General features: G+C 40.1%; 1 protein-coding gene across 2 annotated transcripts; it reads right to left on the bottom strand.

The window, feature by feature from the left end:
- Positions 1-2,690: 2,690 nt before the first annotated feature.
- Positions 2,691-15,628, bottom strand: wipi2 (WD repeat domain, phosphoinositide interacting 2). Of its 2 annotated transcripts, none has more exons than XM_077540215.1 (12): positions 15,368-15,628; positions 14,766-14,848; positions 14,395-14,564; positions 14,150-14,246; positions 13,142-13,239; positions 12,306-12,398; positions 12,115-12,185; positions 11,932-12,039; positions 11,087-11,251; positions 5,538-5,645; positions 4,894-4,991; positions 2,691-3,965 (listed from the first exon to the last, which is right to left on the bottom strand). In XM_077540215.1, the coding sequence occupies exons 1-12, from the start codon at positions 15,439-15,441 to the stop codon at positions 3,853-3,855; spliced, it is 1,278 nt and encodes a 425-aa protein (XP_077396341.1). In that variant the 5' UTR covers positions 15,442-15,628; the 3' UTR covers positions 2,691-3,852. The 2 variants fall into 2 exon arrangements, with proteins under 2 accessions (XP_077396341.1, XP_077396334.1); XM_077540208.1 differs by having other exon boundaries at positions 11,926-12,039; positions 15,368-15,627.
- Positions 15,629-19,280: the final 3,652 nt, after the last annotated feature.

The raw sequence follows: 19,280 nt of genomic DNA, 5'->3' as shown, positions 1-19,280 counted from the left end.
TGTGTTTTTTTTTTTTTTTTTTAACATTTCGGATCTAAAATATTTCACATACAATTTTCTCTCATTTTTTGATGAAAAACAATTTCACAAACAATTACAGTGGCTACTATGGCTCCATGCTATGTTAGCCAGCATTAGTTAGCAGTCGGATTAACATTATTGTTGGAACTTTATAGCAGTTGGATTGATGTTACGTTATAACTATAATTCTTTTCTTTTCTTTTTTTCCTTAGCCTTTCACCTTGAATGCACCTCCTGACTGTCCCATGTGTTTGTACGTTGCACTCGCTAGCTGTAAATTTTAAAAGGGTGTGTCACATGACAGTGTCACGGTGACAGATTAGCAGAGACAGCCGATCCTCTTGTGGCTGTTTTATGATCAGGAACTAAAAATGGGAAGATTAGATAGAAAATTACCATTAATTTAAAAAAAATTAAGGGAAAAATGCTGTTTTGGAATATACTGTAGGCTATAGTTTTTTTAAAAATGATCTACCACATTGACCTGCTGTAGACGGTAGCACTCACCATGATGGTTTCATGTTGCACAGGCTCATTTGTTTGCTTTTCCATCACCAGCCCGTGGGGATCTCCTCCATGCTGGAGGAGCAGTGCGTGTTCCCAAAGGCGACGGATGTGACCTTCAAAACAATTCTCTATGACAACCACTTTGAATTTCATCAAGCCCATAAAGAGGGGAAGAAAGGAGCAGAGGCCCACTTTGAATTGGTGCACCGGCACGGTGAGTCATGTTGGAGTTCATACACCATCATCACCAACGTGAACAAGGTACATAAGTTTTGCTGATTCTTTTTTTTTTTTTTTTTTTTGACATTAATTCTGTGGAGCAGAAAAAGAAGCTTCTTGAATATACACACCATCCACTCTTGTGTGTGGGTGCGTATAGCTGGAGGACAGCTGGGTAGCAAGAGGGTCAGGGCAGAGGTGGAGAAAGTGAGGAGGAAGACGAAGGGAGACCTTAACATGACCATAGAGAATCTCAAATGAAATGGAGAATGCCAATCGACCTGGAGGAGTTTGTTATTGAGAAGTGAGAACCACATGTAATATACCACACTGGCTAATGGAGGTGCTGATTGGATTGTGCTGACGTATATGAGAGTTTTGGAAATCAACAAATGAACTTGAAGCTGGAAGACGAACAAACCTTCAGCACCATGCTTGGTCGAAAGCTCAAAGAGCACCAGGTTGGTAGGGGAGGTCCGGGCTAATTGTCACATTGCAATTTTCTTCTCCACCAGAGGGCGCATTGAAAAAATGGAATACTAGTTTTCTTCGTATAAGTGGTCAGCGAGATGAAAAGTGAAATGTCTGGATTCATATTCTCACATTGGTTTCTTACAAATCATTAGAGGCACAAGAAGGCGTCAGAGAGGCAAGGCACATGTTTTTTATTTTTATTTTTTATTTTTATTTTTTTTTAAACTTTTACAGCACAACATCAGACAATAAATGTCACAAAAGGTGAATGTACTGAAAAATACTGATGATCTCTTCTCAAGTTAAAAAATCCCCTGTGTTGAATCTGAGCCTGCTTAGTTGAACACAAAATCTATTTACTTTCAGAAACTGAAGATACTCATATACAGATTTTCAACAGCTCTGCCATCTAGTGGAAAAGCATTTAAATTGTTATGTGTGTCAAAATATGTTCATGTTGCCAGTGTAGACAGATGAATAAAGGTAGGCGATTAAAGGGGAAGTTAAGTAAAAAAAAACAAATTCTTTACAATAATATTGTATTGGCGCTCACTAGTCTAAACACAGCATTCTGACTAATATTGTGTTTGTGGAATATGAAGCAAAATCCACCCATTTTTACCCATCTCAGGTGGCGGCCATTTTGTCACTTGTTGTTGGCTGAAAATGACATCACCGTGCCTAAGAGCTTAATTTGTGAAAGTCATGTGACCAAACCCAGAAAACAGATTACCGTCGTTACGAGAGCCCTATTTTAGGCACTGTTTTGACATTTTCAGCCTATAGCAAGTTGTAAAATGGCTGCCCTAAAATGGATGAAAAACAGGTGGATTTTTCTGCTTAACATCATATTACACACACAAACGTTAATTTTCATTGTATTTTCCTTAGGTGGGGTCTTTGATTAAGCCTGTAATGGGTTTCTACCTCACCGTCAGGAGTGGTATTTAATTTTTGCTTTCATATTTGTTTTTTCTTCTCCAAGAATTTTTAAACAAATATTAATCAGAATGTCATGTTTAACAGGGTCCCATAGAACACGTTACTGTAAATACATTTGAATAATAATTTTCCAACCAATTAATTTCAATAATTTCTTGCGGCACATTCGTGTTTGAGAATCACTGTTTTGTATACCATATAGTCAAAAGTATTGGGACATCTGAGTTACAATTACAAGAAGTGAATGTAGAAGAAAACATGGGGTTGCTCCCCATTTAACAATCTTCTGAGAAGAATCTTTTGGAATATGTCTGTGGAAATGTTTTGTCAATTCAGACAGAGGAGGTCAGATGTCATGGACGTCCATCCACACCAAACAAGCACGCCTTTCTAGGACAGAAAAGCCACAAAGTTGGAAGTACACAACTGTCCAAAAATGATCTACATAAAGAGAATAAGGTATCGAGAACCAAACCAAATAACTTTTTTGTAATATGGACATGTAAATAAGCTGTCATGGTACAACATTACACATCATCATCGACATTATCTTTATTGTAGTTTCAAATGAATGTTTTACATTTTATACAAAAATCAATAGGAAAAAGCCCAATGCTCCTGGTTCATCCTAAACCAGCAGACCAATCAAATGAAGCCACGTTTTGTCCACCTATGTCGATGGTCAGAAGCAGAACAATTTACAGTGTAAATTTGCCACGATAAGAAATGTACAGACAGATTGCTGTTTCTAAGGTCTCCATTTAAAATGGTCACAAAATGGTCACCACTCATGAAATGTCTTCAGTGTATGGACATGGTACCACGGTAACAGCATGCAGGCTCACACAGCATTGAGTAGAAATGCATGTGTAGCTTTTTCAAAACAGCCGAAATGTTGGAATTTGATCATTGATTGGAGGGAAGCGAGGATGGGCGTGTTCAACAAGCCTCTGTTTAAGAGGAAGAAGTGTTCAAGGATAAATGTAAGCTAATTACGCCACATGCGCAAACACACACCTGTGCCAGCAAAACACATCCAGTCACACGTGAGCCGATGACACACATTGTGCGCTCCTTGCCCAATTGCGTTTGTGTGTTTTTGTGTATGCATGTGAGCGAGCAAAGCGTAAGAAAAGAGAGTACAGTACACACACTCGGTTAAGATCAGACAAATGAAAATAGATTTTATTAAGCCAATGCAGAGATTTCAAACAGAAAAAAATGATAGGAGGGCAAAGAGGCACTTACACATTTGTTTTTTGTTTTTTTTTGTTTTTTACACATCTCTAGAATCTGCGTGTTTCTTCAGTAGAGCACAGCTACACTTCTATTTTGATCAAAAGTCCAACACGCACGCTCACGCTCTCATTCACATTGGGGTTTCCTTTGAGCGGTTGGCACATGTACATGCAAAGCGGTCAGTTTGGTCCGCGCAGACTAAACTGAGGGGAAAAGGAGCACAAGGAGGAGGGAGGAAGATCAAATGTAGAGGTCTATGTGAAAGAGACAAACAACAACAACAACAGATAACAACGGACAGGCTCCGGAGCACTCGTGTTAAAAAAAAAAACTAAACAAAAAACACCTTCCCTCTGATCCTGCCCTCCCCCTCCCTCCCCTCCCTCGTGTCACTTGTCGATAGCAGCGCCAGAGGAGCCCTCTGATTGGTGGGTGCAACCGTCCGTTTGGTCAGTCAGTTTCCAGGATGAGGGGCGGCTGCTCATTCTCGTCCTCCAGTCGCAAGCTGTTGAGGTCTTCCTCTAGCCCCGCCCCTCCAACAGCGCCCTGCTCGTCACAGTAACCTAGGATGTTCAAAGGTGATGGTGAGTTCAAGGATCACGTAATGGTGGAACACAAAATAAGAAGATGAAGCGTTTTATTAGACCGGCAGGCCCAACAGACTTTCCTTGCCCACCTCAGCAGATGAGGGGGGAAGAAAAAAAAAAAAAAAAAAAGTCTATCCGTTACTGTTTAAGATCTACTCATTGTGACAACTCAAGTGCCTTAGTTTAGCCCTGGTCTCCTCTTACAAAGTTTGAATTCTTTTTCTCAGTGAAATGTTTTCGACCGGATATTTTACCAGGTTGTCTTCAGTCGTGGTCTGGTTGTTTGTGTGTGTTCGCCTCCCTTCGTTTAGTTAGCCAGCCCCTGACGCACAACAAAATCACGTAGCGAAAACCATCGTTCTCAACTACGCTATACAGGTGGAGATCAATTGCAAATATACACAGGGATACTGTGCGTGATCAACTTTGCCCTGCAAGAATTCAAAGGTAGTTTTGCTTTCGAACCATTAGTTCTTACCTTTAGCTCTGGATGCTGCTGCCATAACAGGCTGTTCATATTCGTCATGTTTCCAGTGTAACTATTGTGAGACAGTTCTTGCATATGCCCAAGTCATTCTCTTCTCTCTTCCATATTATCAAATCCAAAATGTATCCATATCCACATCTTTGACTTGTATGCGGCCGGTGTTTTGTTTACTTGAATCTTCTTAAGATGAAGACTTCCGTACATTTCCCCGCCACTCTTATGAGGCGCTGCCGCTAGTGGCCCACCAAGTGATTGTTCAATAAGTAATGAACAACGGAGCCATTATAGCAACTGTATATTAACTACAAATATCGATACTTGGCGTAGGCATATCGCTAATTGAGACAATGTATCGCGATTTATCACCGTATCAAGATATCATCACACTCCTAAGCGCGAGTATACTTTGTGACATACCTTTAGTGACAGAAGAACTGTAGGTCTGCGCCACAAGTGGCCGATCATGTGATCCCTGCTCCAGGATCTCATTTGGCGGCTCTGCACTGCCGTCTAACCTGAGATCAACAGCAAAGGTTCTGTTTCACACAGGCTAGATTGACACTGCAGGTGCAAGTGAAAATTTCCAATTGAATTCCTCTAACTTATTGTGACACTCTATCTCCATGGAAATTTCAATTAATACATGTCTGATATTGTTTGTCAGTGCTTAGATTGACAGAACACACAATTTGCATATGCCCAAATTTCCCATATATAACTCATGTCAACACGAAGCAGTGACAACACAGAAGTAAATAATAAATGAATTTATATATAAATATTAATCACAAAATGTTTAGTTAGTCTAAATGGTTATTTTGTACATCTATAAACATGTTCACCACTGTATATTTTCTTACTCTATCTCTACTGTGAAGTATGTACCAGTCGTTGACAAAAATGCAAATGTGATAAGGAATGGAATAATCTTTAGGGAAGTCATGTAAACATTAGAATCCCAATATGGTCTTACTTAGTATAAGCGGAGTAAAGTTATTGGGGTAAAACAATCAAGCAAAAAAAAAAAAAAAAAAAAAGGATTTTGACTGTGTGTGTGTTACCTGTGCTGCTTCATGAGAGTGCATTCCCCTCCTTCTTGTGGATCCAAGTTGTAGAGATACAAGTAGCCATCAGCCGCTGCAACTAACAACCTGGGAATCTTCTGAATCCTATGAAAAAAGCAAACAGACAAAAATAAGAATGTGTACAATATGGTGAATTCATTAACTCATGGCATTATCTGTCATGCTGACGTGCCTCTACCTAGTTCCTACTGGTGGTAATATCTACAGAAAGCTCGAGGATAACATCATACGGATAATTCAGTGACGTGCCGTCAGGGCCCACAAGGCCTGAAGATTATCAAAAGCCCTGACCTGAATTTAAAACTTTGTATACATTTGTGAAATATTGTATAAATTTATTTCCAACATTCTTTTGCCTTCATTTCATAGCATGTCTTGGCTTTGCACCATGCAGTTGTGTGTGTGTGTGCGTGTGTGTGTGTGGGGTGTATGTTTTTTGTTCCAATCAGATTTAGCTTTCATGTGTTGTTATATCAGTGGAAACTTCCCAATGCCTTTGGACTCAAGATTGCAGGCCTCCGTACGATTGAAACAACCCAACAGACTTTTTATTTTTTATTTATAAAATGTTTTTCTACGTCATGCATTCTCCACCAATGCCCAGACGAGTACAAAGAGCCCTGACTTTTTAACTCTGACTGCGCCAATCAGCTTGTATCTTCCCTTCCGTGGGGAATATTTGGGCGAACACAGTTTCTTGAAGAAGGGAGATGTGGAGTGGTGGAAGGTGACGTCATACTCGTCCCCGCGGACATTTAGGGGCCTATTCACTAAAGGTTTGCTTCGCCTTTGCACCGCGCTAACCGGCAAAAATGGTGGAATCTGCGAGCGTCTAATTCACTAAACACTAGGGGTGTCACGATTCGCCAACTCCACGATTCGATTTAAATTTCGATTTTGGGGTCACGATTCGATTTTTTTTTCGATTTTTTTTTTTTTTTTTTTTTTCCGCTCCCCCACTTTATATCACAGAGGCATATGCTTCTGTAGGCTAAGGCTAGTCTATGATCATTGGTTCTATTCATTGTACAGTAAATCTTATTTCAAAAGATCGGCTACATATAGGTGATGCAATTTCCATATTATTTTTGTGTAAATTTATGTAATATATGATAATTGACATTAGGCAGGAATGATCAAATTCAAAGAATTTATTTACAATATAAAGTTAACCGTCTTGTTCTTACTGAAGTGTAAAATAAAAAATAAAAAAACAAAAACAAAAAGTCACAGTGGGTGCCTGCCATCTATTGACTGTTTTTGGTTACAACAGTGTGCTGTGCGTTCCTCTTAAAATAATGTGCAATGTGCAACAACAACAAAAAATATATTGTATCCAAAGTCATGGAACAAATACAGCCTGAACAAACTATATCCCAACATTTACAGTTGCTGGGCATACTGTAGCGTGGTTCAAGTACACTAATTAAATGTTTGAATCCAGCGTTTTCCAAGGCTGCAGGTCTGCTGCTATAAATAGACCTATGGATCTGGCGTTTCGCGCGAGCTGAAGTGTGTGGAAGTTTCACTGTAAATGAGGATGAAATAGTTGGTTGGACCGTTGTTTTCCCACTTCTAGTTGAATTTGATAAATCTAAATCTTTGTGATGCCTGCGTAAATGTCCCGTCATGTTTGTCGTGTTTCCCGTTGTTACGGCTGTCGGCTCGGGCCCGCCGCCGGCTCCGCTCCCCTAGTATGTATGTGTGTGTTTGTGTCGGCTGGTGCCCGTATAATGGTACTTCAGTTTGAATGCGCCAGCGCGACACTCTGATTGGAGGACTGTGCCAGCGCGACACTCCGATTGGACGACTGTGCCAGCGCGACACTCCGATTGGACGACTGTGCCAGCGCGACGCTATTGTGTATCCGTGTATTATACCCCTATTGGTTATTGTTGTTTCTCCTCCGTTCTGTCAGTTCTGTCAAATGCGGTTATTATTTGTTCACCTTCCACTTTCACTCCCTTGTCAAACCCCTGCCTGAAATTTCAATTAAAACTACTCAGATGTTAAAGTCGACCCGTGTTTATCTACTCTATATTTTCTGTTATTGTGTTACTTCCCTTCCCCTTGACGAGCCGGGCGTAACACCGTGGCCGAGTACAGTACGCGCACATAGCATATCTTGCAACTGTGGTCTTTTTATCGACAACGTGAACGTTGTCGACATAACTCACCGGGAACGCAAAATGTTTCCAAACTGGTGACGAGAGAAGCGGGAGCGGCTTGAAGCACCATTGCTGTGTCTGTCCGCGCTTGCCATCATGACTGCAGGAGAAGTCAGCTAACAAGTGCCGTTAGCTAGTAGCTGAATGGCTGCGTCTCATTTGTTTTCTTGGTAGGTGGCGGTGGCGGCGGGCGCGGGGGCTGGGGGCATCGAATCGTGTGTCCTCTCTTCTATTTCGATGCTCGAAATCGTGACGTAATTTCGATCGATTTCGATAAAAAATCGAAATCGTGACACCCTTACTAAACACGCGGAAATGGGGAAATCCGTCACTAAGTGCTCTTCCAAACAGATTGCGTCACGGTGCGGGGGTGTTATTTGCGCGTATGTAAATTAGGTAATTTGCATAGATTTGACGCAAAATATGCACACCCCAAATAGCCACACCGTGTTTGTGTGACGCAAATAAGGTTTTTGGAAAGCATGTATTAACTGCTCCAACCTCGATCATGACAGCATTGCATGCCATTTGCAGCACATCCACGGCAGAGAGAGGCAGAGAGAGGCAGAGAGAGAGAGGCAGAGAGAGAAGAGAGAGAGAGAGAGAGAGCGAGAGAGCGAGAGAGAGAGAGAGAGAGAGAGAGAGAGAGAGAGGGAAATCGTTTGTTTTAGGACACATAACGTAACCCGGGCTGATTGGCAATGGCGGGGAGGCATTTTACGATCATTTTTACGTGCCAGATGCATATTGTATGGCCACGCCAACCTCTGAAAATATATTTTTAAAAAACAATCGCACCAATAATTTGTACTTTATGAATGAATGACATCGTTGTCGTCCTCTCTGCTCTGTACAGTTTAATGGCGCTCTAAACGCTTACTCTCGGTCCAACCTCGCTTTCTGATAATGTCATCTTTCTCACAACTGTTACTATACTGCAATGTTCTTGGCGCAAATCCGTTACCATGTGTGATACATCAGGTGCACATTTGCTCCAAGCTGTCAGTTTTGTGGGCGTGTTTGCCCCGATATATGATTATAGCAATATCCTTAGTGAATAGGTGGGTAACTGGGCGCAGACTGCGGGTGCAGTTGTGGTGCAATATTTCGCGCTATTACCGGACGCAGCACATTCTAAGTGAATATGCCTCTTAGTGTTACAATGTGACACAACTGGGATGGAAGCTGAAAAACAAAAACAAAAAACAAGAGACCAGCTTTAAGCACAGCCCAAACTCTAGCTCAGACTTCAAGAAAACTGGGGAAGCGCACATACTTGCACATGCACCATGCACGAGCTTGACACAGAGGCTGCAGTTAAGTCAGAGGTGGCAGTTGCGAGTAAAAAAAGTGACAAAATTCACAAAGCACCTTTTAAGAATGTGAACCAATCATATTCTAAGTTGAATACACAAAACGTAAACAGAGCCCACTCGCAGGCCTTGGCGGCCGCCAGCATTTTTCCATCCTCTGATTGGTGCAGAGCTACTCAAGAGGAATTTCATTACATGGAGCGGCAAGAGGACAACAAATTGCACATGACTGCAAATTCATTTTGAAGAAAAGAAAAAAAGAAAAAACTTGGACATTGCGACAATTAGTCGGATAAGGCTTGTAGCAGACTATCTTGTTTCAACCTGAAAAAGGATCTAGTCACCACTTTCACAGTGGAACAACTACGTACTTTATCTCTCTGGCCACATTAATATGGCCAGCAAAAAAGAATAGAGTTCATAATCTATAAATAAGCACTTCTGGTGAGTTTTTTTTTTTTTTTTTTTTTAAGACACGTTATGAGATAAATGATTGTAAACTGTTTTACTGTTGTGACGAGATTTGGAGTTTACTATTGTAATGGAGCCGGATGGACAGATGTTGTAATGGACAATCAACAGTTGCCATTGATTATTTTGCCTTGAACGACTGATTGGTCAATCGCCGTAAGCCGTCTCATTGGGATGCATGCGCCTCGCGAGCACTTAGCTTAGCAGTTCGGTTAGCATCACAAAGTTGCTGATCGTGGCAAAATAACCACTTCTTAGTTTGATTTACTGATTTTGTCACCGTGCACTGTGGCTACATTTTTCCATTCTGTTCAGCTACTGTAGGTGCGTTTCCATTACCCTCAGTTTTGTGCAAAAGGCATGTTTCTCAAAAGTAAGCTGGTAATGGAAACACCGGATTTGCGAAAAAAACTCTCAAATATCGCAAAAAAGTTTTTGCGCTCTCATGAGGTGGTTTTTGAGACGTATCGAAAAAGAAGTATTTCGCAAAAGTGTAATGGAAACACTTTTTGCGCATTAGAAGTCATGTGACACCCGCCCGGTCATGGAGGAAAGGAATGTAACACGTTGTTTATGTGTATTTTTATTTTATTTTTTTATTAAACTTGATTTTTTTTTTTTTAATTACTATTTGTTTTGAGAATGATTAATTTCGGGTTTGTATTTTAGTTTTACATGTGAAGTGATTTGTATCGGCTACTGCACGTCATGAGCATAAAAGAGAGAGAGGTGTAATCGAGCGAGCCGCCTTCGAGAAGTTGAAGGAGAGGAGAGCTTGAAATCCTGTCTTGCCATGTCTGGTTAATTTAGCAGAAAACATGAGAAACTTTTAACAATTTGTAACCCGCCTTTTACCCAGCTTCTGCATGGGAACAATGACATTTTAGGACAACAGGAAGTAGGAAGTACGGGGCCACTCGCTTTTGTGTCAGAACTGCTTGCCGACTGCAGAGGGACACACACAACAACACCACCAGCAGTAAATGCCCAAAACCGCCCGATCAGGGGTGAGTGTTTTTAAAGTAATATAACTACACCGGGCGTCAGTCTACCGTAAACATGATGAGCACCTCCTACAGAACAGCGAGGTCTCGCGAGACGGGACATTCCGAGAATTGCGCCTCAGAAGCGAAACTCTCTTCAATGGAAACACTGACAATTCGAAATTGTACTTCATTGAAATAGTACAATAGTGCTTTTATTTTTGCAAAAAAGGGTAATGGAAACGCACCTTGTGTTACTATAGCCAATCAGGATTTTCATCAGACAGAAATTCAGATGATTTAAATTTGTTTGTGCTGGACAAACCCCCAAATACTTTCACCTATTTGGGATGGGGATGATGGTTGAGTGAAGGCCTAGGTCTGAAAACCACCGCCCGCTACTGGGATAATTCCATAATATATAATACAGATTTGGACTGCATACACTTGGCTGTAATAAGTATTTGTATAGTGGGGAAAAAAAAAAAAAAAAAAAAAAACACTTAAAAGTGGTTTTACAGGTTGAAACACTTTTTGTTTTGTTTTTTAATTTCTCGAGTGCAATAAACAAAGCAGGGAGAGAAACTTACATTGCTAGAGCGCAGATGTTCTTATGACCACAGAAGGGCAGCCGGACAGTGGCAAAGGCTCGACCTTGTGTAAACATTTCTGTGACCTGGGAGGGCAGATAGGTGGTTGATGCCATCAGAACCTTGCCCAAGTATCCTCCCCATGTCGTGGGTTCCTCTGCTGGCCTACACACACACAATGTGAGAAACAATGCTAAGTTCAGAGTAGAACCATCAATCCATTTTTGAGACAGCAATCCCCCGCATATTCTTGGTTCACTCTTAACATATCTGCTTTTACTTCATTCTAAAACAACGGAAGATGTCATAAGACACTGCCAAAGTCATATAACAGAACAGTAGCCGAGTAATTGTATGAGAGCTTCATATGTCAGGGAGGAGCTTCGTTTAGCCTGGGTTGTTAGTGGAAGTTACAAACAGTCAACGCATGTGCAAGAATATGCACACTGAGGGTACAGTTTTACAAAATCAAATCATCTGGAAATCATTTCATTTGAATGTTAAGGTTCATGTTGAAAGTTTACTTTGTAATAATGTTTGTCTCTTTTGCGGATCATAGTGCTATATTTTTATTCTTCAGTTCATATTATTAACATAGGCGAGTATTTAACAAAAAATTCATCACCTTAACTTTATCAGTCTATCTCAGTTGACTTAGAGCAAAGAGCCCAACTTACACACTGGACTGGTTGCAGTCAATTACAGAGCACTTATAGAACAGAAAATATCATCACTGAGTGGAATATGAACCGAGCTGCCTGCACAGAAGTCAGGTGAGTGAATTATTATGCTATCAGCGGCTTTTACAGCAGCACTTGCATTCTTTTTGAAATACGTACACATACTTCTCCTTCTGTGTTTCAAGTTTGAAGATGTGAACCGTCTCCGTGTTGCTGGATGCTGACAGGTACAAGCCTTCCATGCTGAAGGCCAAGGAGCAGATGCTCACACACCTACGACACACACAGATAAGAGAATGACACTTTGGTTGGGTGTGAAACATTTGCTGTGGCGAGCACAACAATTACCTCTTGACGCCTCGTCGAAACTCAAAGAGTTTTTGTCCTTCTGGGATGGAGAAGACGCGGATGACTGTGCCCTGGGACCAAGAAGTCAAACACAAAAGACACGCAGAGGAAGAGCACAGTTGAAGGCGATGCAAGGAGACTTTATTAACTCAAGCGTGCAGAAGGAGAGAGAGCCCTTGTTACAGTCCTACCTTCTCTGAAGCTGTGGCCAGTTTAGTTCCACTGGCATCAAAAGCAAGAGCTGCTAATGGGCTGTCATGAGCTGGAATCATGTTTGCGGCTCGCTGGAACACACACACACATACACACGCACATGTAAGAGGTGGAAGAAGATGCCAACTCAAGTTAAGTCAGCCCCAAGTAGAAATGCTTTTCAAACCAGGTTAAAGAATATGAAAGACTTGTTTCCATACAACGACAGCATAATTAAGCATTTTTAAAATCACAATTTCCAAAGTCTTCTCTCATTGTACTGTACATTCTTTTAATAATTTTAGTAAGCTATTTTTTTAATTTACATTACTTTTAAATGACTTTTAACTCTTCTGCTTGTAAACGCTTATAAATATTGTACTTTTACTTATATGAAGAATATTGCACCTGTGTACCAAATGCACTATATAAATAAAGCTGCCTTGCCTTGCCTACACTACAGCAAAACTTGTGCAAGTACTGACAATACGACTGATATTGTCACTGGCTGGCTAAAACCCCATACTTCCTCTTTATTCTCTGGTTAAAAGTGAATAATGAATAAGCCATCGGCTTCTAACAGTCAGCCCTTCTTTCGGATGTCAATGTTGCAAATGATGTGATGTGATCGATGTAACCTGTAATGTGTCCGAAAGGACAAAATGAATCAAACCAAACACACAAAAACTAAAGTGTGCACCTGAACAAGCAATGAAAACCTGCTTGATAACCATCTGTTTGTAAAGAACATCTCCAGTTGCTGCCAAAACTGTCAAGTCATCCCGAAAGACATAGTCTGAGGGGCAGAAAGGGTGTTGTTTTTGTGTTCACCTACCAGGTTGACCGTGTCAAACACTTGAACTTCTCCTATCATGGCACTGCCAGGATATGCCAGGTAACAATTGTCGTTGCTAATGGACAGGGCGCACAATCCTGGAGGAAGGCGCACACACATATTCAAGAATAGATGACACACTTGAACGGGGGTCCTCACCTCACTATAACAGTTCTGACATATGACATTTCAAGCTTACGAATAGTGTATGGTGTTAACAAAACATTACCCATTTACTACCGTACTTTGAAGTGGTTTTCAACTGATTATTTTACAGTATAATTACAGCCTACAAGTGTTTTTCATACACACGTTTTTCTATTAATATTAGATGCAATTAATACATGTTGAGGTTCTGAATGGTACACAACAAATTGGTCGCGCTCGTGATGGACATTAATGCCTTGGTACGCATTTATTTTCAAGTTGTTCCCGGAAGCATGTCGTGACTGAATGGCTGACTTGACTAATCACTGACGTCAACAACACATCATCCTAAAATTATGTTCAATTGCTAATTAAGGATGTTTAAAAAAACTGCTAAATTATGCTGTTATATGGCACCTGTTGTCAGTATTTAGCGGTGGCTCCAGCGTTAACAGCTAGCAGTGTTAGCATTTAGCAGCTAGCAACTAGGCAAGTGCCCATATAGACTGGCAAGACCTGTCGCATTACGTTTCAAAGGCAGTTCAATAGACAAAATGATTCTCGCACATGTCGATGCTGACAGCCCGTCACAGTTGTTGTTCCTACTGATCCCATTTTAACAAAGCAGGCTCAAATGTGCTGTTTAAACAGGTAAAATCACTACTGGTTCAGACAAGCTGTCTTTGGTATTTCACACTTCTTACTTTTTATTTTCATTTAATTTATAATACTCATTATAATCCCTAACGGGGAAATCTAACTCACGCTGCTTTATATAGGTCATACAAGGAAAGACGTTTAAGTGAAATGTGTACCAAAAACTGCAGCACCCATACATACTGTTATAAGCTTTATACAAACCTGAAGGGTTGGATGGAGTCTCTCTGATTGTATGCAGCACTTTCATGTCTCGAATATTGTGAATGTAAAGCGACTCCTCCAGACAAACTATCAGCCTCTGTCCCAAAACCCCCCCCAAACACCACCAAAAAAAAGAAAAGAAAAAATACACTAAATTATCAACAGATATTTTCTGTTATTTAGCTTGAAACGTGATAGAAAATGGTACGAATAAATTAAAGAAATTAGTGTGTTTATTTCCTTACCTGTCTGTTGAGTTTAACAGCCAGTATTGTGTTGGAGTAAGAGTAGTTACAGATTTCAGTTCCCTTCTTGAAGTGACAGACTTTGAGTTTCCTGGGGGCCTTCAGGCTGACAATGGCCACCAGGCTGCTGGAGAAGAGACGCTCCACGATGCACACATCTTCTGTGTCCGCTGTTTGACACAAACACACACATACATACGTCAGGTTTCTCTTTAGCAGTTGGCTACATTCATCGTAGGACTTTGGAGGATGTGTCTTGACAAGGAAGCAAGATACTTAAGTGACAATAGCTGCACTCTCACACTGTATATTAATACAGTAACTGATTAAGAACAGTGTTATATGTTGTTCACACACGATAGGATACTCACTACATTCATATATCTGCTCCAATTTTTCCACGGTGGACAGCGAGAAGAACTTGTATCCTGATTTGGTGCCAACAGCCAGGGATCTTTAAAATCAACACATTACAAACACAAGTCAACGCAGCAACAGAAAGACAATACATCTTTAATAACGCTGTAACGTCAGAGCTTTGTGCAATTGCATCAAACTCAACAAATTAGTCAAAAATTCATGTCGAACAGCTGTCCCTACAAAATATTACAATAAATACACGAAATGAAACCCATGAAAATGATGAATACAAATCTACACTGACAGATCATGTAGTTAAAAACATCACATTAGCCTAGCAGCTAGCGGCTAACCACCGACAATATAAGACGAACTACAGTATTAGAATTGCATAACGAGCAATATTCGTACATTAGCTTCGGCATTCAGAGAAAACATAGCCAGGCCAAGTCTCGTCTAGCAGTGTCAGGCCGCCAGAAAGTCGAAAAGCCCACAAAATGAAAGCTAACGTCAGCTAGCTCCACAGCACGGCCCACCGAATCTCCGAACATTCCCCGAAGCAGGTCAGCGTTCTTCCCCGCCCTGCCCTCCATTCGGCCCGGCCTTGGCTTACGTGTTGTCCTGGTTAAAGTTGGCGAAGAGGAGCTGGCTTCCGCCCGCATCCCCGCTTAGGCTGGCCAAGTTCATGAGCCCGGCACCATCGACGTGTAAAGGCCTGGGGAAAGTGAAGGAACTGGGCTGGTAATTGTAGTGTGTTAGAGGCCAGACCCCTCGTTGAGTTTCAGGGAACCATTGCGTTGGTCAACCACCGTACTGCTAACAGGATTGTTGTTGTTTTTCATTGGGGGTTGCTGCTTCACGTATCTGCGCAGGCGCGCAGCCAGAAGCGTGGAGCGGCGTTAAAGATATCGACACACATTTATTCCACTTTGTTCTGAATATGAATAAAAATAAAATACAATAAAATACAATAAAATGAAATAAAAATCACAATTGTCTTGCCACTGCTTTCAGTCATTTTTCTGTTAACTCAAAAAATTTTATTTGAGAAAAAAAAAAATGCTGCTCGACTCTGTAAACAATGATTCCACAGCGCCATCAGCTGTCGATGCGTGGTAGTTCAGAGGTGGCAAAAATACACTGAACTAGAATTCAGGTAAAAGTACTGATTCAAGTTCACTTAATCACTTAAAAAAAAAGAAGAGCACAGAGTCTGACACGTACTTAAGTACAAACACTTAAAAAAAGGTTTACTGTCAATTCTGTACATCTGTTTACATAACTTGCCTCAATGAGAAAAAACAAAACAAAACTTTTTTTTTTTTTTTTTGTCTATCAAAATAAGCTGTTCTACTGGCTTGGCTAACGTTATGAATTGTAGGTAGCCAACAATTTCACTCAAGTAAGAGTAGTGTTACTCAATGAAAAATAAAAAGTTGTCTTGAGTGTAATTTAAGTATTCAGTGAAAATAAAATACAAATGTCCTGAGTAACTGCAGGCGAATACCTTCTGATTCATCACGTGACAAGTCAACAAAGTCTATCTAAGCGAGAATCCAAATTAAAAAGGTTTAGAGCAAGGGTCTCAGACTAATTTGTAGAGGTGTCAAAAGAATTGATTAATCGACAACTAATCATTATCAAATCATTCAACAACTACAACCGAGTAATCATTTAAAGCCATTTTTTCACTTGTTCAAATCGTCGGAGGTCTGACTCAACAGTAATTGTTCTCTGATTCCTGGTGTAGTCCTTCGAGAGCAGAATTTTGTGTTTAATCTGCTGTCAAACGCTAACATTTTTCAAACAGAATTTTGATTAATCATGATTAATCACTTCATGAAAAAGTTTTTAGCAACATTTTTTTCCTGCCATATTTGAAGAGCACCTGTTGTGTGTTAATTCTTTCTACATTTAATGTTATGAGGACATATTTGACATTTTTTGATCCATTGCACGCTCCCATTCTCCTCTTTTTTTTAATCACTTACTTGCATAATTTAAAATGGAAAAAAAAATGATCCCAATATTTTGAGTAGATCATATATTCTGAAGGTTAAAGATTTATTAAATGCTTTACTTTAATGAATGCAGTTATGTTTATTCCTCAAACACAATCTGCTACCTTTAACGTAACCATCCGCTGTCAATATACAGGTTTATGTGAGGTCAAAATTATGTGAGTGCGATTAATCTGCGTCAATACATGATTAATGTGATTTTTATTTTTTATTTTTTGATGAATCAATGAGTTAACCCTTTAACTTTGACAGCACTAGTTTAATCAAGAAACATCTGCATTGACTTTGGAAAACAATAGCCGAATGCGTAAGTGAATTTGTTTCAAAAACATTGGTGAGTACAACATCAATCCCTCAACTGTAACGTTCCTTAATTGTTGTTTAGTTGTTTTTAAAAACTAAACAATACAAAATAAACAGCAATAATTGGTTAATAAATAGCCATATTGTCATGGTTTGGGTTGGGTTTGGGTTGATTTTGTTACTTTTGTCAAGTGTCAGGTTTGATTTTGGTTTGGTTTGATTTTGTCCTCATGTTTCTTTGAGTTCTTGTCGTGATCTGTATTTTGTCATGTTGTCCGTGTGGGCTTCCTCTGTCTCGTCAAACCTGAGTATGTCCACCTGTGTTTGTCTACCCCTCCTAATGTGTCAACCAGTCAGCACCCTCTGCCACTTGTGTCTTGCCTAGCTGTGTCTCGTTGTGTCAATTAGTGTGTGGGGTGTGTGGGTGTGTGTGGGTGTGTGTGTATTTAGTGTCTTGTCTCCCCTCTGTCTGCATCAATTCATTGTCACTTTCCTCCTGTCATACTGCCAGTTTTGTTCCACATCTTCTCGTTTTACCCTTTTGGATTTTGTTGTTTTTGTTTCTTAGTTTGTAGCTCATTTTTCCCTCTTCATTTTTGTTTGTTAAACTTATTTTTGACATAATTTTTTGCCTCCTCGCCCTGCTTTCCTGCATTTGGGTCCACCACCACACCTCGTTCTTGACACATCACTGATAACTGTTTAGGAAACAATCAGGGGAAAAATGTTTTGAAATTCAGTTTCATGGCAAATAAATTTTTCTCTGATAATTCGATTAATTGATGGAATAATAGGTAGAATAATCGATTATAAATATTCCATTGTGACAGCCCTACTCATTTTATGTTATGTTTATGTAGGTATGTCTGGGCCGCATTAAATTTTCTACAAAAAGGGGTTCAACTTCAAGTATTTAAAAAAAAAAAAAAAAAAAAAAAAGTACTGTACCCAATCTCCACGATCTTTAGTGCTATAACAGTTCAGAACATTAACTGTTCTTTAGAACATGAACAAGATTGTTAGGTTTAGGCTATCAGTAGCCCATTAAGTGAGTTAAAACTAGGGCAGTGTTTCTCAATTCCGGTCCTCAGGCCCCCCTAGCCAACCTGTTTTCCATCTCTCCCAATTCCCAATGCAGCTCATTCCAATGACAGCGAATCAGCCAGCTCTGGAGAAGCCTGATAACGATCCTCACCTCCGTCGCAATTGGGAGACATGGAAAACAGGCTGGCTAGGGGGGCCTGAGGGCCGGAATTGAGAAACACTGAACTCGGGCACCTATGCAACAAAAAATGGTGGCCGCACTAACATTAAACTTTGATGTCAAGACCGCAACGGGGACACAAATGGCGCCCAGACCGTGAGTTTTAGGCCTCTGGATTATCGCATTTATAGATGGATAGAAATGAAAATAGTGAGCAAAACATGTGCAACAGAGAAAAAGTAACATTTCTTAACAAAACCACTCAAGCTAAATTATAATCCATGTTGTATTAAAACAATTCTGACAGTAAAATGATTGTACAGTAAATTTCATTTTCCACATTCATGAATGCATTTGATGGACCTTACAAAATAAACACAACCTGTATTATATTCCATTTTGATGATCCAAATCCTAATTTGATGCTTCACAAGAAGAGTGGAGGTCACCATGTTCTATGACATTTACTTGCTTGTCCACCGTGGTTGATATAGTGGAATCATCAGTAAACAAAGTCAGAGGTGAATGTGTGACCTGATTTGTTTGAAACATTCACACAGCTCTTTGCATAATGTGTCTGCTCTGCCTCACGCACCAACCCACTGCCACACAAGGGATTCTGTTAGTAGTTGGATAATAATTAATTTTCCATTGCTGTTTGCATATTTCTAAAGCAGAAATCTTTGTGAGAGCCCATTGCGAGCGCGCATGACATTTTGCCCAAACCTCACCTTTAGAGAACACATCAAAGTTGTCAAATCATTAACATCATGACATCAGGGATATGCCTAGTATTCTACTGGAACTTCCAAAGTGGAACAATGAAAGTGTGATGATAACCATAGAACCAAAAAAGGAATTCATTTATACATAGATGAGGCTCTTCTTGCCAAATACAATTAATTAGGATCTCTTTACAAAAGAACTGGTTGGCAACCAATTTCATGAATTTTGCAATTGTTAAAAAACAAAACAAAACATTGCCACAAAAGTGACAC

This window comes from Festucalex cinctus, chromosome 1, assembly GCF_051991245.1.
Source record: "Festucalex cinctus isolate MCC-2025b chromosome 1, RoL_Fcin_1.0, whole genome shotgun sequence".
In the NCBI taxonomy this organism is placed as follows: Eukaryota; Metazoa; Chordata; class Actinopteri; order Syngnathiformes; family Syngnathidae; genus Festucalex; species Festucalex cinctus.
This window is presented reverse-complemented; position numbering and strand designations above follow the sequence as displayed.

Excerpts from the sequence above, each read along its gene's own strand:
- wipi2 (XM_077540208.1), bottom strand. The coding sequence starts at position 15,441 with ATGAACTTGGCCAGCCTAAGCGGGGATGCGGGCGGAAGCCAGCTCCTC. Across the intron at positions 13,240-14,149 it reads GACTCCATCCAACCCTTCAG|GATTGTGCGCCCTGTCCATT; the intron begins GTTTGTATAAAG and ends GCCTTCCTCCAG. Across the intron at positions 11,252-11,925 it reads ACACAGAAGGAGAAGTATGT|GCCAGCAGAGGAACCCACGA; the intron begins GTACGTATTTCA and ends GTGTGTGTGTAG.